At 36.2% G+C, this 17372-nt stretch overlaps 1 protein-coding gene across 8 annotated transcripts in view; it reads right to left on the bottom strand.

Moving 5' to 3' along the window:
• The window catches only part of LOC119655696 (ras GTPase-activating protein raskol), a 426106-nt gene that overhangs the window by 8824 nt on the left and 399910 nt on the right, over positions 1-17372 (bottom strand). For all 8 annotated transcript variants that reach the window (XM_038061704.1, XM_038061707.1, XM_038061705.1 and 5 more), the window contains one exon: positions 7332-7452. In XM_038061704.1, the coding sequence (XP_037917632.1) occupies positions 7332-7452 (121 nt within the window). The remainder of the gene's footprint in view (positions 1-7331; positions 7453-17372) is intronic.

Below are 17372 nucleotides of genomic sequence, written 5' to 3'. Positions count from 1 at the left end.
GATAGCTCTTTCAACTTCGCAATCAATTGCATTATTTTGCCAATATCTTCTCTTGAATTGGGCGAGTTTCTCAGTATTAAGCAGGTATCATAATTTTATCTTAAATGTCATATATGAATTTAATAGTCTGTTCAGGAAGTCTATGGTTACCATTGACCTCTAAATGGGGCATAGTGTCTCAACCACATCTATGGGCCCTTATTGACTTCTGCTCTGCTGTTCTGCGCCATCTAGCTCTTCGGACAGTGGTTTACATTTGATGACATGGCGAGTAATGGAGTCGTCGCCCTTTTCTCAAGTATGACCTATCCACTGCCAATTCCGCCTCTTAGTCAACACGTCTACCACTACTGACCCACAAGCCGAAGTAGTTCTTTGTTGGTGATTGTGTCGGGCCAGAGTATCCCAATGACGCAGACTAGTGTTTAGGAAGCTTTCGAGCTTTTGAAAAACGATGGTCACTTTCATGTGTTGCTCGCATATGGCAGAGGGCAGAGAATATTGTCACGGAAAAGTTAATGTTTGATGTTGATATATTTATTTATTTAATTTAAGGAACACTACACAGAACAGTGAGTTTCTAAATACATATTATCTCAGAGGGAGAAGCAAGTTAGTAGCTTATTCTATGCTTAAAACTAACAAAAGTAAAAAGAATCGATTTGAAAAAATTAGACGGTTTTTGCTTTTTCGCTAGTATTTTTTAAAAATCTAAAGAACAAAGTTCCCGAAATACCGGTACATTAAAATAAAATTAAAAAATGCTAACGAAAAATCAAAAACGGTCCAATTATTTCAGATAATTTAATCACTAGAAACACCGCAACATTACGCTTAGAAAAAGATTCAAGCTGGAAGAAAGGAAGAAATATTCTCTGTCACCTCGGATCTTTCTTCCTTATAGCTTGAATGTTTTTCTAAGCGTAATCATGGGGTGTTTCTAGCGATTAAATTATCTGAAATAATTAGACCGTTTTTGATTTTTCGCTAGCAATTTTTAATTTTATTTTGATAAACCGATATTTCGGGAACCACTTGTTTCCTTCATCAGCGCTACACTTTGGAAGTGCAGCATATGTGAACAAGTGGTTCCCGAAATACCCTTTTGCGAATAAAATATTAAAAGATCGCAGATACCATCAGGCAATTATAGAGCTTGGAAAGGGTAGATATCAAGGAAAATTTAGTGGTATCGAGATTGAGAGTGCGGAGAAGGGAAATATAATTCACACGGAGGAAGTTCTTTTTTCAAAAGAGAGATCAGGGGAATTTGTGTTGTACAGTTTCAAGAATGAGGCAAATCACAGTTGCCGAAAGAAGACCAAACTACAGAGTAATATTCAATCCAACTAAAGAGTTGAACAACGTTAAGGACTACAAGACTGAGGTAAAATCGGAGGAGGAAGGTAGTATACTATTATAAAACATTTTGGAAGCATGCCTAATGACGTCGACGAAGTTTCAATCGAAATGGAGCTTGATGTCGAAGGTTACACTCGGGTCTTGAAAGGAGGAAGTCGTAGGGGTTGCCAATAAAGAACGTAGAAAAATAATGTGGGAGTATTTAAGCGGGTAAGGCAAAAGTGTGTCAAGTGGCATAGCTGTCAGCTTCTTCACCGATCAGCAATATACTAGAATATCTAAGCTGGATAGCAAGAGAGCACAGTCCAGCAGCGAAATAATAACTATGAAAATTGGCTCATTTTATGTAATTCCAACGATTTGAAAAAGTAAAGTGTTTGGCCCTTCAAAGTGTGCCGCGTGGACAACCAGGACCATAAATGGCCAATGCGAAACTGCGCGTGCCGATAGAACCGTGTCTCTGTAAGAAACATTTCGGACAAATGGAGGGTGCACTATTTGACAGTTTCCTGACATTTGCTGAAGCTTAATGGGGCTTATGGGATATTTTACCTTATTAAAAAGAACTACAGCGAAGAACGCAAAATACTTGCTGCAATATTTAATTAGACGATTTAAAAAGAATTAATTTTATGTTGAAGATAATGAGAGCTCTGCACAGCCAAGAATGTCTTATCTGCTGCTTCATTGCCAAAAACGAAAAGGTTTATGCATCGTACCATAGCTGACAACAGAACGTAGATACACTACGATAATTCTAAGAGTAGAAGATCTTTGGTTTGCATTCTTTGCATCCTTATGAAGGAGCTCAAAAATGGGTTGATTCTTGGATAGCTTTTGAAGTCGATCGTTTCTGCATTTTTTTTTTTCAAATGACGGATTAATTAGCTTTATCAAATTTATATTTTCTTTTTGGTATTTCTGATGCCAATGTTTCAGGGGGGTAATTAATTATAATCAGGCAATATTTTTTTTTAAGCTTATAAATTACTGACACATTTACCACCAAAAAAATTTGAACTGGTTGAGTATTTGGCACATCCGACGTACATTCCTGATATGAATGGCACTATCAGATTATGGCTTATTTCGATCCATATTGCATTTGCCTAACATAATACAATTTCAATAACATTGATAAAGTCGAAACGAAATGCTATAAATTTTTATCTTAAAATTAAGCGAATGATGACGATTGGTTAATTGAATTGTTTAAAAAAATAGATAACCGTAAGCGAAAATAATAAAAGTTGAGAACGAATTTTTCGTTGCATTCATAAAAACACTTGTTCCTAATTAATTCGAGTACGACGATCTCAAAACTTAAACTGCTTTTCGTAAACTTTCGTTTAAGCAAGAAAATGAATTCCAGGAGGAGCAAATCTAGCTTCTGGTTGGCGTAGAATGTCATTGCATATACCATATATGGAAATACCACAAATTGCGAAGCATTACCCATGAAGCTGCGATTTATAAGAGCCAAATATATATAATAAAAGCAAAACGGTCAACAATTTAGAATGGAGCCCCAAAGGATATAGACATCAATTTCACGGTGCGTTCATCTCCTGTATTTCCGAGTGATAGTGAAAAATTGCCCTTCCAGCTAGGCAAGAAATTTTCCATAAAGTTTCAATTGAGCTCGGTATGAAGTCTTCATTCAACCAGACTAATGCAAAAAGCAACTCGAATACTCAGCCATAAATTTAGTAGTTAAGGAATACTTCGTAACTTTTGGTTATTCGTTTCCACAAGCACCATTTTGGAGCGAATAGCAGGGATGCGCGCAGGACGACTTTACAGTTCTTGATAATTTAAAGCCGGCCAGCCACGTTCCGGCAAGCTTGATAGTAACGCGGGAACAGTCCACAGCCCATCCAGCTGCCTGAAAATTTCATACACGTACCGGTAAGCTGAGCGGCGCCATTTATTCAACTTTGGCCGTGAAAGGCGTTGAGAGGCAAATTTGAGATACTTTTATGTTTGATAATTCATAAAAAATGCTTATCAACAATGAAAATGCGCATAAAATTCTCGACATTTTTCGATCTGACAAGCCAACTGGCTTCCAACAACGTTCCGGCCGCTGGTTAACTGCGGATTGTAGATGACCCCCTTAACAAAGACTGAGAAAGAATTTGGTCACGCAACATAAACACACTTTGCAATTTTTTCGTCATAGATGCACAAATATGTTGCAGATATCATTGGAAACGACAATCTCCCAAATGATTGGCTGAGCACTGAAAACTTCGAGGTGTTGAACCAAAAATTTGAAGTAAACCAAAGAGGATTTCAGAAAAATCTCAACATCTGCAAGGAAAGTATTTTCGATTTTCATCAGGCAGCAAGCTTCTGAAGAAGTTTTTGGAGATAGAAAAGTAGCTGAAATTTAGAAGTCCATTCCCGAAATGACTACGACTGATATATCAGGAAGTAACATTGAAGAAGCCCTTGAATTGGGAATTTCAATGCCCCTGGAGTTATTAGCACTTAAATGCACAGCTTCTGGCTAATAATCAAATCAAATAGAGATTACTAATACACTTCAAAGACAAATAATAAGTTGTCCCTTTTGAATATAAAGAGCAAAAAGTGAGATATCATGTCGAATGTATGTTCAAAGTGTCCATGACTATAAGGGAAGTAGCAAGACATTTTCGCTGTCATTTCGCACTACATTATCGCTGTCATGTGGATGTTCAGATGCTACCTCCAGCCCCTCGATCCGAAAGAACGATCGTGCGATTTTTTGCTATATATTGCTATATATATTCACATTGATTCCTCGAAGTAGTCGTTCCTCTAATTCCCTTATGAACTTAGTTTTAGCCAATTGCCTTGTTTTTAAATGCATATTCAACCCATGAAGCTGGTTCTCAGTGTCATCGCCTATTACAATAAATTTCTTCTGAATACCCCTCCTACTTGGACCCCTCAAAATAAGCTATTATCATTGTCATATGAATTACAGAAATCAGAGGTAGTCACTCTAAATGAAATGTGAATGACTGAACCTTTTAGGAGCATAGGAAAGCAACAGTCTCTTCACTCTCATCGTCATTTTCTCCAAATTATTCGTTAGTGAGACCTTGCTGAAACTGATTTCATTATCATTACGTCAAGCTATGAGATGACTAGCCAGCGAAGCAAACACAGACACGTAAGGCTCCAAACTGTGACACGAGAATCGAATGGCTGATATTCGATCACCTCTTCCACCCGACAGTTATATACATAAAAGGCATACGCTATTAAACAAATTTGATCAACAAAGCGATTCGAAACTTTGCGTAGGGCGATTGCATATCCCATACACTTAGCAAAATGTTGTTCAAACTTTAGTTAGAAATTGGGAATGATACGAGTAACATGTCCTCAAGTGCTTTTACATCCATTGTTATTGCTTATGTCCTAGATGACCATGTTTCTAGAAAACAAAAAAGAAAACAGGGAATTAAGAGTGAAAGAATGGCTAAAGATACGGGGACTCTTAGCCAGTCTGATTTAAGAATTACATTTATCTTTCCAATTTGGTTACAAAAATTGTTTGAAGATGCATCCAAATAGTTTCAGAGATCACAACACAAACACACAATTAAGGGATACAATATATCCTAAGCAAAGGTTGTTTAGTCTTTTCCGATGTCTGGTATTAGAACTTATATAATAATAATCGTCGGCGCAACAATCCGTATTGGATCAGGGCCTTGAAGTGTGTTGAGGCACTTCATTCAAGACCGTAACGGTACACTATAGGATTACAGAACTCTGTAGGAGGGAATGTGATCAACATTGCGCTCGCCCAAGGTTATTACCCTGATTTGGCTCAGGTACTCATTCACAGCTGAGTCGACTGGTATCCGACGTCAAATCACGATACAAAAAGATTTGAACGGTGACCTTCCGTGCCTTGCGCTCTAACCACTCAGTTATCCGGAGATCTGAACTTATATACGAAGCTTTAAAATTTGAAATAGTAATTGCCACCCAAAGACTAGAAAAAAATATGGTATAGATTTTCAACCCCATCCCCAGAGGAGTTAATGGACGGGGAAGAGGAAGTGCCCTTCTTTAGAAATGAAAACTTGTAGCAATCAGCCCACTTAAAAAATTAGGACTCTACAAAGTGGGTTTTTTTTTTAAAGATCATGATCAAGTTTGAATTTAGAATCCTACCCCGTGAGTGGGCAAGATGGGGAGAATATGTTGAAAGATTAGAAATATCCTTCCTTTCTAATCCCGTTAAAAAGTAATCGCGATAAGCCCTTTCAAGCTCCTCAAAGTGCGCTCCTCACGCAGAGATAAAGGAGGGTATGAAGAGAGTCCGGATGGCTCAAGTGGTTAGAGCGCCGGGCTCTCGTAACGGAAGATTGCGATTGAAATCTCACTAGCGACAGAGGGATTTGTTATCCTGACTGAATGTCAGACACCAGTCGATATCAAGATAATAACTTCGGGCGAGCGCATTGCTGATCCCATTGCCTCCTGCAGTGTACTGTAGTGTACCGTTACGGTCTTGAATGAAGTGCTCTAACACACTTCAATCAAGACCGTAACAAAATGGATTGTTGCGCCAACAATTGTTATTATTATTATGAAGGGAGAAGTGAGAGACACTCTCTCATAAATCTTGCTGAAAAATAGCGGCGGTCACCACCATTTTAAAAAGTTAAAGCGCTGCAAATGGGGAACATTTTGACAACATCATGGCAAAGTTTGATTTGCCAGCCCCCTACGGAGGAAGAGAGATAAAAGAGGATACGTAGGATGAAGAAGAAGCGCCCTCCCCCCTCTTTCTAACATCGTTGAAGAATTCTAGGGATCATTTTCCGTTGGATGGTTATGATGCTCCGAAAAGAGGCTATTTTCGTATCACAAATAAGTGACCGCTGCGATTGATTTTTATTACATCTAAAACCCTAAAAAAGCCGATAATGTTTATTTATTACTTCCGCGAATATCCATGTTACACTATGAAATTCTGTTAACTTGTTAGGATGAAAACCAAAAATCATTTTTCATTAACATTATACAAATTAGTCAAAATTGTAATTCCAACTTCTGCTTGAAAACTTTTTCTGCCACCCTTATAGGAGTTATACTGCAAAGAGTGCGCATAAATATCTGAGTATAATTTCTATAAGGGATCCTGCGTAATCTCCATTTTGTTTTGTTGCTCTAACTGTTTAAGTAAAGTCTGTTTTTCGTAGGAGGAGCGCCGCGGAGGAGCAACATGTCTGCGTGAAATTTTGCGTTAAATTGGGAAAATCGTTCACGGAAGCCGCAGCAAGCCTTTGGTGATGAAGTGATGAGTCGTTCAAGATGCCACCAGTGGTTTAAAGGCAGAACATCAACGGAAGATGACCCTCGTTCAGGAAGACTTCTAACCTTACTTCCATATGGCCAAAGTGATTTTTCGAAAGAGGTCAGAATTCTGGGCAACAGGTGAATGGTTTTTCCACCACGGCAATGCGCCTTGATACACCGCGCTCCTCATTCGCGAGTTTTTGGCGAAAAGCTCGGTGACAACCCCTCCCCATCCCCCCTATTCTCCTGACCTGTGTTTGGAAGGACAGCGGTTTCCGACGATAGAGGAATTCAAGAGAAAAACGCTAGAACAACTGAACAGCATCCATGGAACATATTATAGTTTCCAAGATGCATAGAACAGTGGAAACACCGGTGAGAGAAGTGTATTCTCTCCTAAGGGGAGTATTTTGAAGGGAATAAATTTGAACAATTGTAAATATTTGTAATAAAGAGTTATTGAGAAAGTCCTGATGCTCCACAATCAATTTTAGTTATAATATGATCGTAGGAACTAAAGTATCTGAGTCCTGTTAATGGAAAAAGTTAAAGCAACAAAAACAACAAAATCGTACATTACTCTTTATGATTAGTAGCAGTAATTCCAAGTATTCACACACAATTTAAAGCATTAAAATTCCTCAGAACATATTTCTTACCGTTTTGAGAAAAAATTCGTAAAACGTGACGTTGTCTGTGTCTCTTGCGGTGGTTGTTTCTGTCCCAATATTGGAGTAGCCGGTGCCGAACCACGTCGACATGCTTTCTCATAAGAAGTATCTGAAAAGTAGAAAATGAAAACATGAATAAAGTCAGTCGCTCATCAAACAAACCATTAACGTAATTTTATCGTAAAATATAGAAATAATAAAATCACTGAACCATTTTTCTATGAAAAACTTTTCCGTCGACCATAAGTAGGGAGGCTTGAGTAGCAAACAACGTGCTTAAAAGCAGATACCATATCATTACTTATTATATTGTGTTTGGATATTTTTTTTTTTTTGTTCTCTCTATTTCCTCCAGGCATGTTAGAGAATAGCATGCATACATTTTTATCAACATGAAATGATCTCCGCATTTCAAGGTAAGCAGCTTTCAAAAATGTTGGTCGCGTAAGCTAAGTAAGTTAAACTTTAGCATTGACATTCAAATGACTCTATTCGGAATGAAAAGAAAATAAAAGGAATGGAAAAAACATTCGAGAAGAAACATTTTTCATTTGGCTGATTTATAAATGGCACCAACAACAGGAATTCCAAGCAAAAATCATAATTTCGATTTGGATTTAATTTGGTGTAGGTTGAGCAGTCGCGAAATCTTTGAAATTTGGCATTAAATCCAAACTTGATTGTTATATGGGGAGAAATGAAACATTAATTCACCGTGGGAAAATTAATAATATTGACAAAAAGTGAAGGACAGGGGAAGTTTCGAACTATGAACTGTGAACTAAAAATTAAAATTTTAAACATTTGCGAAATATATTGATTGAATAATGTCGTAAATTATTCAGTTTAGGTCACTTATGTTTTGACGGGGACAAATTAAAGCAAGTATTGCAGCGCTAACTAATTTAAAGATATTACGGCTACCGAAAGATACTAGATATTGGCAACTTGATCAAGGTAAACATCACTGTTCCAAATGATGAGTTTTTTCTAAAATTGCGACTTGGTTATAAAATATCATTTCAGTTCGAACTCCTCAACTTGAAATTTTGCACTTTTCTAGTCACATTTTGTTTTCGATTGTTGTTAATTTATTGAAATAAATGCAGATTGTTGCTATATAATGCCTTCAGTACTTAAAAAAAAAGTGGTGTAAAGAGGAAACATTTTAGCTTCAAAATGTTTATGATTTTTTTTAAGGAGTTAGTCCAGCAAAAATTTTGGAACGCTGCTTACCCAAAGCATTTCAAATTATCTAAAATAGTTTTTTCTATTATCGAACTAGTATAACTAGTTGTGAAGGTGTATATTTGCATATTCTCTCGCGGAAATATTTCATTTAATCTAAGCTAACTTCTGCCAAAAAGTAATAGCTGCAATTTTGTAAGTAATTTTCCTGCTTCATGAGATTCCTCCATATTTATAGAGAATTTTATTCTAATTAGAAAAAGTATATGATTTTCACCCTAACCGATTGTTCTTGAGTTTCATGATCTTTTCATAGGCGAAACTATCTTGTCTAGGGTTTAACTGAATATCATATAAGAAATCGAGGAAACTGGTTTAGCTCTTAATCAGGCAGAATCGCAATTTTATGGAAAGTTTCGAGTGAAGAAGAATATTATTAATGTTGGAGGAAGTATGCTAGAAAATCCAAACTCTTCAGTTTTCATCTTTCGCAACTTGACCTGGGCAAATTATGTGAAGCCAAAACAACATCATCCACATATAGTAAAACTCATCTGATCTACGAGCTAAAGCTGCAACTTTTCGGGCTTTATGTTAACTAAATCTCACATCAGTAGAATCAGCAGATTCAATCTCACTTAAAAGCTAATAATAGTTTTAAAATCTTCAAGACATGTTTGATTTCATAGATTTCGCAAGGAGATGACATTATCGCATGTGGGACCAATTCAATCCACAACATCTTCAGAAATTTTGTTTCGATCAAGGTAAGATAACTCTTTTAGAATGTATTTAGGTTATAAACAATAGAGCATTTCTAGGAAGCGAGAATGAAAAAAGTGATGACATTTTGAAGTTTTACTTCCTGGAAGGGAAGAATGCGTCGCAGGCCCATGAAAAAATGTATTTGTAGTTTATGGGGGTAGTGTAACAACACGTGTAGCACAACGATAGTTCAAGCGGTTTCATTAGGGAAATTTCGATGTTAAATGTGTTTCTCCTCTGTACGAAAAATAATGAAAAACTTGACAAAATAATGGAAAAAGTCCATGAAAATCCACATGCGATCACTCCTGTAGCTCTTTTCATCCATTTGCGTTCTGCTGGGTTGGTTTCGAAGCTCGATATGAACTGAGTGCAAAAATTTTAATTGTCTGAAATTCCGCATGCAATGAGCTACCAAAAAAGTTCAAAAGCAAGGAAATGTTGAAACGAGTGGTCACTGGGAATAGGGGGGAATCACGTACGACAATGTACAGCGAAAACGATCGTGGAAGGAGCAATCAGAAGCTCAAAAAGCAGTCGCAAAGCCAGAATGAATGAATAAGAAGGTGGTGGGATTCCAAAGGAATCATTCACTACGTACTGCTCCACCGTGACCAAACTATTGATTCAGATCTCTACTATCAACAACTAACGAGACTAAGCGAGGCAATTAAGAAAAAGCGATCAGTATTGATGAAATCCCGTGTTGTCTTCTTCCGGCAGAACAATGCAAGATTCACATCTTTGCTTCCCGACAAAAGTTGGAGGAGTTTGGCTAGGACGTTTTGACCCTCTCATCGTATAGCCTCGACCTTGAACCGTCAGATTATCATTCATCCGGGTCTTTTCAAAACTCCCTACAGGGAAAGAAATTCAATTTAAAAAGTGACAGTGAAAACCACTTGTCTCATTTTTTTGCCCACGGACCCCCGAAATTCTAAGAGGATGGAATCATGGCTCTATTGGAAAGATGACGAAATACCATCGACAATATTTCATTTGATTCTGTTTATTTGAACAAATACAGTTGAAATTACTCGAAAAATACATTACTTTTTCACCAGCCTAATATACCCTTAGGACTTAATAAATCTTAGAAAGGACTTTATATACGTCAAAAGGCAACAAAGCATAAACTAAGGAACCATTAATTAAATTTATGAATTAATTCAAAAACTGATTGGGAACTGGAACTTTGAACTAACTCCTGTAAACCAAGTCACGGAGGTCATTTCCGCCGCACCTCACAGACGCTCAAAGTCAATTGCTTTTATTGGAAGATATGATATGCAAGAAAATTCACTTAATATGAACCGCACGTTCTTCGTTCATGTGCAATTTCATTTTCAATTTTTCTTTCCTGGTTGAAACTGAACTTTCAGTTCAAGTCTTACTTGTTTTGAATGCAATATGAATGAATGCACGTTTCCAAATATGCGCGCGCAATTCCAGTTGGGATATCTAAATGGAGAATTTTATTATGCACCTTTCATTGGAAGGCGTCATCAGTTACCACCCTTATGTAGATTGATTGGAAAAAGTATTAATTAAAACTGCATTGTGACAATCCAAATCTTTACGAAAACTGGTATATCTATCACCAATTCGATTTTGGGTGGTGTTTTTGTTTTTTTCCGTACAATAAACATTCATTCAAGTAAGAAAGATTCACTTCGATTTCGTTGAAATTTACCTAAATTTCATAAGAAGACAAGAGTAATGAGATCAACAAATCTTTAATACCCTAAAAATAAAAAAGGATTTACTGTTCTCAAATTACACAATATTTGACGGATTTTCAGGGCAAAGTTGAATATGCAGAGAAAGCACGAGGGTCTTATCGGCGGCCTAAGCGGTAAGTATGAAAGACAAACTTAATAACTGAGTGATGCAGAAAGATGCAGATCAAATCTGTAATAAAACAATTGATACAAGAGGATGAATGGTACACAAACTACCGGTTGGGAAAAAATTGGTGACTTACTATTACAAGAGATGATGGAGCTCGATACACTATTTCCAGCAACTAATGAACTTAACTGTGATGTACACAGCGCCACATACTCGTATTCCTGAATTTGACGAGATACCATACAGTCAATGTCGCCTTTGGCAGTGCCGATGGTTGGGTGCCGGTCTCTGAATATCTTTAAGCAGGGTTCAAATTCCAGTTGTCACGGATGTTTGTGTTCGTCTTTATACATGTCTCGCTTTTTATAGACTTACCACTTGCACAGTAGTGTCACAATAATGAAACTGAAGCACACTTTCATTGAAGATAAAATGGAAGAATAAATAAGAAGGAAGCAACTGTGTGGATGCCTTATACTCCACAAACCAATGAAAAAGAGTAAAGAATGTAACCTTTAATCAATGGGATTGAGTGAAGGAAAACTATGAACAAAAATAAAATCATGGTATTTCAAAAATTATACTAAAATTTTAATACAATATAGATTCTCTGATCGCTGCAGAGAGGTCACTATGTGGATATCACAAAATTCTGTTGAAACGAAAATAATCATTGGTGAATCCTGAACAGCCCACAACAACCTCAATGAAACAAGCACATGGAACTGAACAAAAGTGTCAAGCAAGATCGCCCACAAGAACGGTGGGAGTGGTTAAAGTTGGCATTGAATTCTAACATTGGAGGATGCAATTGGGATAACTCGAGATGAATTAGTCTGAAAGCGAAAATCCAGCTTAGACCAATATATAGTGGTAGGAACGTCGTACTTTTAAGAGGAGAGTAATATCTGAAGGAGCAATACTTGAATTCTATAGTCGAATTTTCCGATTCAGTGCACAATATTCATATACCATAGCAACATACGGCCCTCCTGCGTTGCCATATTATGAAACAAAGTTCTCAATTGCAATGTAAAAGTTATTGTTGGGAAAGTGATTTTATACATTTCTTATTGCTTTTCCAGTAGACATATAATGTTAATGCATGTTAATCGTTACAGGGCCTAGAAATATAATATAAGATTAGACTAGGAAGAGAATGTTTTCGACATTCAAAAGCAAATAGCGTTTTGTTATGTCATTTGAACTTTATTAGAAACAAGTTGAAAATGGTTTTGTTCGCAGCTATTTGCCAAGAGGTAGTTTAAAGTGTAAGAATGAATATGTTCAGCATAGTTGACAATATTTCTGAAAGGAATAGACCCAGTAAGAATTCAAAAACCCATTTTCAACCAATTGTTCATTTTCTCATTTTTCTAAATTAAGAACTCTTAGAAATACAGGTTTTCCAGGTTTTTACAAAATTAGCTGGGATTTTTTCCAAGTTTTTCAATCGTTTCATGACCAAATTTTTACTCGATTGTTATTTTATGACTCTGTCTATATTGACCCAAATTCTCCAAAAACATATTATTGATTTTCTTGGGTTATTTAAGGCAAACCGTACTTCTAGCACACAACGCTTTGGTGGGCCCAACGATTAATATCACCTTGTGGTTTCTAATCAACGGTTTTTTTAATATCTTAAACACCTTCTAAAACATTCAAGAACAGGAACTATTTTTGGGCGGTTCCGGTTCCGGACATAATCGGGGTAATTTTTATTTTACTACTGTGCATATTTGCAAAAACTGAGAATTTTCTTCAGATACTGGCAGAACTGAACCAATCTGATCATAAACTTCTCTTTTCACTTTCAATATGAGTCTGAAATCACCATATTTTACAAAACTCAATGCCATTTGAATGTATTGATTGTATTTCCGAATATGCTGTAAAAAGTATTTAGAATCTTGAGTAGCTCCAGCAATTTTTTGTTTCGTAATCGTAGTCTTCATTGTAATTGAATGCTGCTTTATTAGGATCAATTTGCAATCTTGATTGAACCTATCGTGAGCATTCAGTTGCATGATGTGTGTCTTGCTTCGGGAATTGCAGCAGGTCTAAAATTAGACGCTTTTGCTCGAAGATTTGTAATTCGTACACTATATTGTTGTTCCGTTGGCAGGATTAGGCATTCGGAGTCGCCCAATATTCCTGCGCTTCCAAGAATCAGATGTCAACCGAAAATCCACAAGGAAGGGGATGAGATGCGAGCAATCATTGGGACTCGAACTCACCGACGTACAACATCGCCAAGTGGTTGATTAATGAGTGCCAGACCGTTAGGACGACGAATAGTAAGTACTCAGTTGCTAACTCCCATGAATTAATACAGAAGCTGCAATAATATACGATGTTAATGATACCAAATTTCCGACTATTCCATATGGAAATCCTCAGGGAATTAGTCATGTGTGAACCTCTTGCAAATCACAGCCCGCTTTCCACCATAAATCGTAAACCTTGGTTTATACCATCTAACTCATAACATCGATTGAGTATCTTCACCGTAAATTTCGTAGAACATTTTCTCAAGATGAAACAAAAACTAGTCGCAAATGACTATCTCGATGAAAAAAGCGATTAGCTAAAAGCTTCTTTCCCTTCACATGAGCGGAGAAATTTGACATACAGGCATTTAATAATATTTTCATACACATGCTCTGACACTTACAAATTCATTCCTTCACCATTACAACATGTACCGAAAATTCACTTATGCATTCGAATTGAATATCCGTTGCACCAGCGAAGTAACAATTTTGTGTAATTAGCCGACACTTTCAACTAAATCAAGGCATGTCATCATATTTAACACGTTTAATATCCCCAAGTAAATGTGTAAAGTGTTATGGGAAAGTGCTTAGTAGTTGGTCTAGCCCTTGAGAAACTCATTTACCCGGATGTAACCTCATTAAACCAATTTTCCTCTCCTAACACAATAATTTGTAATGCTTGAACTCAGTATCTAATGCACCGTAATGTAATGGATCATACTGCGGTGCACATAGCCAGAAACATTGTCGAACCATTTAAAGCAGTTTTTTCCCATCGTAAGTAGAAGTATCTGGCATCAACTTTAGTTATGATTTACTCCCGTTGATGACGAGCTGTGTACATTTGTTGCATGAAAATATCTCAAGTGCCTTCCAACACCTAGGCTAAGCTTTGTGGAAGGAACAGAAGTGTAGATTGGATAGATTGCATTTCATTGTCACTGAAGATAATTTTAGTACCCCACGAATAACTGTCGCCGTCGACTTCATTATTATCTTCACGACATTCATCTAATATTAAAGTATCTGCACGGGTAGGTCCGTGAAACAACAATCAGCATGTTGTGCTGTTAAAGTGATTGTTGCAAAGACAAGCCAGTTTCATAACTTCATGACTTGAAGAACAAGATATAAATGATGCAGTCTTCGGATGGTAAATATTATTTAAAACAATAGCCGGTGATGCCATTTGGGTTCATAAAGATGAGTTTCGCAGTTCTGTTTTTCATTTTACCTATCTGCAACGGGTTTACAATTTCTAAAAGTTGTAATTCCAACTAGATTTTCATAAACCCAAAAATTACTTCCTTTATTTGCTGTCCATTTTGTTTGTCTACCCCAATTTGTAAGTAATTACCCTCAGCTTTCTTCCGGGCAACTCACTTCTGAGATGGTATCTTTTTTCTTTATGGCTCCAGCATAAAATCTTTTTTTTCAGTTATGTAAATTCTCTAATAACTCTGCAGCTTTATGATAGTCCCTCGTTTTTTCTATCAGTTTTTTTACCCGATCATGTATTTCTTCTTTGCCACATCTTCGTGACAGCAATCAGGAAGACTTCTCCACTGTAAAATATGTGCATGGAATTGAGGAAAAGCATAACATGAATGTAATCAATAATTGTAGATCACAGATAACTGACTTCGGATTATCATTATGTGATCTTATGTTGGTAAACTGTAGTCAACAACGAAATGGTCAAATCAGGTTTTATATGGTTTTATAATACGTGGAAAAGCAGTTCTTTATAAAATCAAATGAAGGTCTTTGTGATTCTGTAGGAGAAAAAGTTTTAAAAAATCTCCCCCCCACAGCATTGAGGTAAATCCTCCTTTTGAAGATTCTCTTTATGTTGAGGTTTGCGAGCACAAGGAAATGTTATAAGCACAAAATTTATTATACTGAACTCCAATTCACGATCGCGTTGGGTCTAGTCTTCCTTGAAGATTTGCAAATGGATATATTTTTTTTATTTTCGGAATCAGGTTTGCGGCAATATTGGCGAGTGATCATTGAGATATTCATATCAGATGAATGAAATTTCTAAAAGCCTGAAGCATCTGACTTTCAATTTCTTGAATGCAAATTTCATTTCAAAACATTTTTGCCACTGGGAAACACTTTCTTTTGTTCTGCATTATTTATGTTTATAATAGATTCATGACAAAATACGATTCTTTACTATCGCTTTCATAGAAAGACATTAGTCGACCCCAATTCGAAATGTAAATTCAAACTTTTTATCCGTCTTTCGCGTGACTCATTTGCATTTCTAAAAATCTTAAATATAATCGAGACTTTAATTATACAATTCATTTATTTGATATAAGAACATCAAAATTCTTGTTTTCCAGCATTTTAGTGTTGGATATCCGAAGCAAGCAGTAGTCAACATTTATCTCAGGTAAGTCCATCGTCTTGTGTGGTCTGCTATTAAACACCATAATAGAGGAAGACGCACATTTTGATCGTATTTTTTCGCCCAATGTATCACAAAATTACTCTTATTTATAAGACCACCCAATGTGAAAATCAAATCCCTAGGAAACTGAAAAGGTCGTGTCAAATCGAACGAAGATATGCACTATCTACCCTACCTCCTATGGAGTTTCCGTTTTCACCCGGGACAATATAATGAAAACACTACAATGGAGTACGTGTATGTGCCTGAGAGGTTATTTGGTTCCGATTCCTTCATCATACTGTTGATAAGATGATAATTTATTGTTTAATAATCACGTTTGTTATATATGTATTCTATTCATTTAGTAACAAAACGAGCCCATCACAATATCGCTGATAACAAGGCAGAAAACAAGTGGATAGTCAAATACTAGTGAATTCTGCGCCTGCTTTAAATATTAAATTCCAGTGCTCTTGAATTCAATCTGCTGGGAACATAATCATGGAAATTTAATATTTCAATGCTCCAGTCGCACATTGAAAATATTGATTGATTTTTCATTATCTCAACCGCCGAATCAACCCAGAAGAAATATTCTACTTAAAAATAGACTGTATATCACATTACGTCAATTAGGAAGCTCTCGACTTGCTTTCAAGTGTGATTTTAATAACAGATTGTTAACTATTGATGATTTCCAGTGTCATGGGGTTAATATTTTTTATCAATATCGTTGGCGTACAAGTATTATGTCAATCAAATTCTTGACGCGGTATTTACATCTCTGAAAAATAAGAATAGTAAAAGACTCGCCTCTATGCGTACTCCTCTACTAATCTTGCTTTAATAATTTGTAATTAAGTTGTAAGTGGTGATAGAGTTCATTAGAAATGACCGGAGATAATTACCGCTTCCGAAAATGACAAAATGTTTGTTTGGAAACATTCAAACAGTTATCAGTGCTTGTGATCAGGGCCTTTGGCGGAATATTGTCTGAAGAGACAATCATCATTTTATCAATGAAAAATGAGAATTGTTCCCTATTCCATGGTAGATTTTGTAAATTTTCAATCACAAAATAGTTTCCACAATCCTGTCTATTTCACCTAAATTGGAAAAAAATAGTTATTTTTTTTAATTGAACACTATGATTAGTAGAATTTTAACTTTCACACATGCCAAGACTTCAGATATTAATTGTCCACTAGTTTAGTGTATTTTTGGATAAATAATGTGTACATGGTGGAATTTTGGAAAGAAAATATTCGGTCCCCCGCAAACTACATGCGATGTCCAAAAAAAGTTCTCCCACTGCTGCAGTGATTGTCAATTTCACAGTGCGCGAAATCAAAAAAAATAAAAAAGTTCCACAATTGTAAAAAAAATTAATAAAGTGACAGTTTAAAAAAAAATCTAAAATGTTGTCCAAAAATTTGATGATTTATGGCATGGCAAAATTATATTTTTAATCCAATCAAAAACCTGGAGAGTCATTGTATGGAGAAAGATATACCAAATACGTTAAAAAGGAACAAGCCGACC

This window comes from Hermetia illucens, chromosome 4 (assembly GCF_905115235.1).
Source record: "Hermetia illucens chromosome 4, iHerIll2.2.curated.20191125, whole genome shotgun sequence".
NCBI lineage: Eukaryota > Metazoa > Arthropoda > Insecta > Diptera > Stratiomyidae > Hermetia > Hermetia illucens.
Note: the sequence above shows the minus strand (reverse complement) of the source record. Positions and strands in the feature narration are given on the sequence as shown.